Source organism: Hetaerina americana, unplaced genomic scaffold, assembly GCF_022747635.1.
Source record: "Hetaerina americana unplaced genomic scaffold, ioHetAmer1.1.p SCAF_67, whole genome shotgun sequence".
Taxonomy (NCBI): domain Eukaryota; kingdom Metazoa; phylum Arthropoda; class Insecta; order Odonata; family Calopterygidae; genus Hetaerina; species Hetaerina americana.
This window is the reverse complement of record NW_027287283.1, coordinates 804312-811192: the sequence shown is the minus strand read 5'-3', so window position 1 is coordinate 811192 and position 6881 is coordinate 804312. Positions and strand designations below refer to the sequence as shown.

At 40.0% G+C, this 6881-nt stretch overlaps 1 protein-coding gene across 1 annotated transcript; it reads right to left on the bottom strand.

Annotated features, from left to right (window-relative positions):
* On the bottom strand, positions 1-1776 carry LOC139696075 (sodium/potassium/calcium exchanger 1-like). The gene is made up of 2 exons (XM_071594699.1): positions 634-1776; positions 1-147 (listed from the first exon to the last, which is right to left on the bottom strand). Exons 1-2 carry the CDS (start codon positions 1774-1776, stop codon positions 1-3), a joined length of 1290 nt encoding a protein of 429 aa, XP_071450800.1.
* Between the last annotated feature and the right edge of the window lie 5105 nt (positions 1777-6881).

Below are 6881 nucleotides of genomic sequence, written 5' to 3'. Positions count from 1 at the left end.
TCATTTGAAATCCGTGAAATACTCCTTCGTGTATTCAACCACGTCTTTGGGTTTATTAATGAGCACAAATAAAAGGAAATCTGATATAATGTCAATTATTTCTTCGTGGTTTACAGCATATGCTCTGATATCCATCCTCCGTCTGACCTGCAAGGAAAAAATGAGTTTATGTGCGATTTGTAGGCATTAAATTTACTGGCGATCGACTCTGGATTAGTATTGCTGGAAACATCTTGAAACAATGTAGTTCATATGTATCACTAAATAGATTCTTGGTTTTGACCTAATACCTTTCATCTCTCATGCCCTCACTTTAGTCGATACCAACGGATACGTGCCATGCTAGGCCGGCCATCCTTTATTTTTTCAGGTATTTTAATTAAAATCGTTCAGTCCCGAAAATGAAATCATTGTGATTTGAGAAACAAGATGAATTAATTCATAGTTCGCTATTCGAGCGAGCTAAAGAAATTGGCAGGTACTTCATGAAAATATTTTTCATTTAGACGTGCAATAAAATCTTGAGAAACTAGCTAAATGCATATCTTTACTGGTTGAGTAACGCAAGAGCGTTGTGAAGTAAAAGTGACTACGATGCAAGACCGCCGTTAATCAAGGTGAAATTAGAATTACCTTATGACTACTGTATGCCGACAGCAACTGGGGATCTTCCCTCCATCTGTACTCCAGAGGAATCGGGCTTTGGTCCACCTTCCCGTTAGCGAGAACCAAGGCTTGCGCTGAAACCCTTATTCGATGCCTGCCCTCGAGTTTGCGCCAGCTGAGCGGCCCCATCTGCACCATCGGCCCCTTAAGCAATCGCCCCCACTCTTCTCCCTTCCTCCGCTCCCTTCTGATGTCCGCCTTGAGTCTCCCGCAAACACTCCTCACCGCCTCTATGTCGCGCTGGATTTCGTTCAATTTGTCACCTTCGCTCTCCTCGGAGGTCAGGTCCAGTGGGAAGTAGCCCTCCAGGTCGAAGGAGAAAACCCTTTCCTCGGCCAGAGCGGAGCTCCCAGAATGGTCGCTCCCTTCCCCTGATGCCCCTGCTGAACCCTCACCTTCCTCTCCGCCCGACGCCTCGTCCCGAGTGCCGATATCTTCCTCCCCAGACGCCTCCTCCTCGCCCCATTCTTCCCCTTCGCCTTCACTCTCGGCACCCGCTTCTCCTCTTTCCTCCTCCGACTCTTCACCTTCTTCCTCCTTGCCCTCTCCCGCTTCCCCTTCTGGAGAGCCGTCGTCCGTCGCAGTCCTATCCGAGCCGCGTCGCGAATCCGTCCATTCCACCAACAGCTCCTCTGCCCCGGCCAAGGTTATTTCTCCTCTGGCCTTTCCGGCGACCCCTTCTTCGCCCTCCTCTCCACCCTCTTTCCCTCCCTCTTCGGGCGCGTCCTCTCCTTGACTGCCCATGTCCTCCGAGGAGCTCTGAAGACCTTCTGCGACTCCCTCCACTTCCCGGTCTGCCTCGTCCTCGAGGATTCCTCTGGTTTTCCTCTCCTCAATGGCCAATTCCTCCCCCTCGTAAGCTCTCGCACGGGAATCTTCATCGTCTTCGGTGGGAGTTCTCCTACTCTCCATCTCAATGCCCGCGCCGTCCGCCTCTCCCTCCACCGCCGACGGTTCCTCGTCGGCTCTCGATGAGAGATCTTTGGGCTTCTCCGATTCCGCGCCCCCAAGTGCGGTGGCTCCCGATTCGGAGGCGTCGTTCGTCCCTGCCGGCTCCCCCCCGCCCTCCACCCCGTGTGCGAGCGGGACGGAGGGCGGGGAAGAGTCCATCTCGCCGGATGCCTCCAATTCCCTCACCCGATCGGTGTCGTCCTCTTCGCTGTCGCTAGACGTTGGTGTCACTGGTGTCTTAGGCCCGATGTCGTACTCCACTGATGGGTATTGCAGAGATCCCGGGGGGAACTGGCGAATAAAATAATTAGTTTGGTAAGGTAAGCAAATAAACTTAGATTCTGATAGCTTTCATTCTTCTTCCTTATGCATTAATTTTACACGCATCGATGGACTGCCAAAAGAAAATGATCGAAGCAACGGAGCAAATGTTTCAATTGCAGGTGTCTAAATACAAATTTTGGGACATACTAAGAATGACCGTTATTGAGGAAAACTTCTATTGCAAATAAATACGTATAAAGATTAGATTGAGAGCTACGTTTGTTAAGTCTTTCCATCATAGGATGAAGAAATCATTTTGTAATGATCAAGTCCAATTTATTAACATTCGACCATGGTATCAACAGGTCCATGTCCTTTGGAGCCTTGATTGAAACTGGATCGGAAGATTACAAAATGATCTGTAAAACGAAAATTCACGAAATGAGTTTTTAATTTATTAAATAGGTAAAAATTTTAACAAAAACTGTATGAAAATAAATACAAACTAAACATTTCACATTTTAAGCATGATACAGTGGTTATTATTTCGATTTCATTCAATTTGATAATAAATAACAATATTAAGAAAAATCTAAGATCTGCGTGCAGAAACGCGACTAAGTCGATCAGATGTGATTAAGGGCAAATTCATTGCAGCATAATGCTTACTTTCTTAAACGACTGATTTGGGAAAAATAAAAACTAAACGTCTAAAAAGAAATCCATACAACCAAAAGTAAGTCAGGTACCCTCTTTATACTTGAAAGGTAGTAAGTGTGAAGCTTCATTGCCTTCAGCGTCTCAAATTAACTTTGTTCAAAACACACAGCATTAAATCAGAACTCGATATAAAAAATAAAAAACTAAGGGCACCTTAATATTCAAAACGATTCTTCAATTTATGAAATTCGGTGCAAAATATGGCCAGATTCACCCACGATCCTCAGTGCAATAAATAATGAGCAACATTTCTTGCAATGTCGTTCCCTCATTTATTTTCTAATACGCTAACTCTTCTGTTGTTTAATGGATTTATAAAATCAAGATTTTCCTGAGATCGCAAAGCAATCCTGCCAACTCTCTCATTGAGGCAAGTGTTTTTCTTTAACGGGGAACAAGGAGACCGTTAGAGCAACTTCAAAGAACATAAATTAAAAAATAGCCGCGAAATAAAATCTTCAATTGGAATATCCAATACATTTCACTCTTTTGGTTCACAGGAGCATGAGATGGAAGTACAATAAAACAAAACGCATTCATTAAATACGGTAATAATTCAATTGGTATATCAAAATGAAAAAAAATATTTTTAAAATTTTTATTTTCAATGTCCTTACCTTTCTTTTCTCTTCCAGAATGTATCCAGCCCCAGCGCTCAAAATCGATTTGATAATTTGCACTCCACCAGGACTGCATACAGTCTTCTTGGCTTTAATGGTTTCTATTTCCTCCTTGTTTCTCCCATAGCTCCCACAATGACGTTGAAACTTCTGTTTGAATACAATGAAAACATTTAAAAATTTAAAAACTACTTATGATGAAATCAACCCAAGGCAAAAGCGTAATAGTAGTCCGAGATTCGATGCTCGGGATTTAGTTTCAAAGGGTTATGCCGCGGTTTAATTTGCAACTGCCTCTACTCCAACTTTAACCCTTCGAAAGGAATAGCTACTGCAACTGCCATGAATACTGGATATTTCCCTATCTGTCGCCAAAATATTTTTGTCATCAATTATTTATACCACAGAATGGAAAGACACGAAGATAATATTTTGGTGAATTGGGCAAATCAGCGTAGTTCCGCACTTCTTCGTTGAGTTTTAATGAATTCATTGAATTTACAGTTTGGGAAAATTACACTGCATATCAGAATGTTACCACTGTTCCGGTTTCACATGAGTTGCTCTCAGAACGGCAAGGGAAAATCCATATCAAATTTCTCATATCGCATATTTCATACATTACGTACGAGTGTTTTCCAGATTTTTCTTTGGAAAATAGTTCCCCCAAACTTGTGTTCTAGAAGGTATCGATTGCCAGCTTAAGAGTTTTGTATTCAATGGTAATCTGAGGGATTACTTGTCGATAGTGTTAACCGACAAAAATTACTCCTAGACTCTGCATTATTCCTTAAACACACAGGCTAAACCAGCTTGTAAGGCACTAGCCAAGCCAATCGTCGTGGATTCTACGAAGTCCTTGTGCATTAGATATTAGTTTCTAAACATATGACCAGAAGGATATAGGCGTCAAGGAGCTCTTTAAATTCGCACCGTAAAAATGAATTGATGTTAGTTTTTCTTACGTATCTGCAGGAATGTAGACTGCCATCGTTGAGAACAGTTTTGAAGGTCGAAATCTTTTCCTTTCCTTCCATGGCTGAATACCTTAAAAAGAGGTAGTTGGCACCCTCTCCCATCAAAACCTGTAAGTAAAAAATACGAGCAAAAAATCACCACGAGCAAATTTATTTACTACCCTTAATATCTATCCATATGAAAGTTGAGGGAGGGTATGCATGTGTGAAAGTAAGGGAAGAATCCACGAAGTGTGTGCGTAATATATTACTTGTATACTCGTATACAAGTAGTCTTACATGCAACGTACTAATGTAAACATGTATATACGTAATAAAATGAAAAGTAAACATGTATATAGGTACATCCAAAGTCAAATATTTTTCCACTTGCCACAGTCTATGCGTATGCACTTTCTCTCATGGCAATTGCCAATTTTAAAATAATTATAAATGGATATAATTCGAAAAGTATGCCACATTGTAGGACTTTGATTTGAAATGGAAAAGCTCATGATATGAATAGAAGTAAAATTGAATACAAAGGTCACATTTTAAAGACGGTTGTAGATGCTTGAAAGCGACATCCCTCAGCCACTGTTGGCGTCTGTTTTTGTTTGCTTGTGGTGCACTGAGTTAAGAGATTTACTACAGTTACAATGAATGATTTTAGTGCAATGTGCTTTGATGAGAGGGAATACTGAATAGCGGTGCAAAACAGACGTACGCCCATTTTTTGGGGACGATTTTTTCAGTACATACTATAGGAGGAATAAATTTAAAAATTGAACTATGATATTATATTGACCACAAATAATGCAACTAGATACAATATGGGCAAGAAGATATCTAATTTACGTAGGAAAAATATTACATTTTTGAAATGGGTTTTATCGTTTGATTTGGTGCCCTAAGACCTGTGGCTACCGTGAAAAGTATCTAGTCCACCGTCCTCGGCAATTATCATTATTACGTCACTGCAATTATGCACGTCTATACCAAAATGTCAATAACCCCCCGCTCGAACCCTGGTACAACACTCATTTATATTACAAATGAATCTATTTCATTTCAAATTAAGCATTTTTCAAGTCTTTACTTCATATCATCTCACGTTGAGGCGAGCAAATGGAATGAGAAATCTATCTTATAATCGTGCAAGCAAGATGTAGGGAGCAAGTTAATGGGTTGCGCATATGTGAACTTGAGATCAGTTTTTGCTTGGTGTAACTGGCACATTAATTTTTGGTAAAAAAATGCCATGCCTTTTATGTACACGAGTTGAAGAAACGGTAACATAGTGTTGTTACGGGGTTTTATGCTTATTTCCTTAACTTTTTAATATGCATGTATTTTTGGATAAAGTGGTCATATTTACCGTTTGCTTTTCGACAGGAAAGTCTTCTTCCATGTTTTTCCACTGCTTTCCATCAAAGGAAGATACCGAAACGTGGTAATTATCTCCTTCATTTATAATGTAGACGTTGTGTTCAATTTTTTTATTCCCTAAGTGCAGTAAACTGAAAGATATTTATGATCATATTGCTCAATGTGCACCAAATGCTATTTTTCAAAATACAATGATCTTCCACTGAGTATTTCGCGGTAATTATTTTTCCTATTTGATAAATTGCCATGCCTGAATGCCACTGATAATCAGATTGAATTCGATAGAAATCTGGGAGGAGGAAGTCTTCTCAAGTCCAAGACTCGCGGACTTTAGCTTAATCAACATGATCCAGCTAAACTTGTTTTGAAAAAAACTTGCCCAAGCTATTAAGCATAGTAATTGGCAAACATTTGCTCAGTAATGACGACGGTAAAAAATTTTACGGGGAAACCTGAAACTGTACTATGCTCACGCGTGATTCTAGATCTATCTCCAAGAAATCCGTGTTTAAAAAAGTCGGAGGTTAAGATTAGTTTTACAGAATTTGTCGAATGGTTCCGCTCCTTTTATATGGAAGTAAGGAAAGTGTGAGATTGACTGAAAATATATAAAAATAATATATTTTCAGGTAATCGAAATTTCCAATATATTTAAGGAATCGTTGAATTGAAATACTAATATTTCCCAAAGAAAATTTAACAACCCAAAATTAACTACACAATTTTAATACTTCGGACCTACTTTTAATCTTTCGATTTCTTTTGACTCCAGGTTTCAATTAGAATACGTTCCTCCACTGCAATAGCTAATTTATAGAACCGACATGTGCAAACAGGATTCACCCATGCACACGCGCGTGACGAATACGACGTTGACAGGCACATGCATCCAATCTGACTTAATTGTTGTTAAACAATTCAAATTGCAAAGGCTAAGATAAAATGATTTTGCACTTAACCAAATATGAATGAAGGAAATAGCATATTTTCATAAGCTTTAAATTTGGGACATGCTTTCCACAAACATCTTCCAATATTTCATGGAGTGACTTCACTCCACCCAATCACTGAAAACGCATTTTGTTATGCGTACTCTATTGTCATTTCCTCCTCTTATAACAATTCCCCAGAGTTTATTAGTTTAAATAATTTTGCCTATTTCGCGACCTATACTCAAAATGAGCAGGAAACGCCAACTGAAGTCCTTGCCTGTACGTGGTCAGTAAAATGGGATCACGATCACAGTGATGACAAGAAAGTGAAAAATACACCCCGCCGTTTAGCCATAGTTTGGTTTCGACCTTCAGCTCTTTTG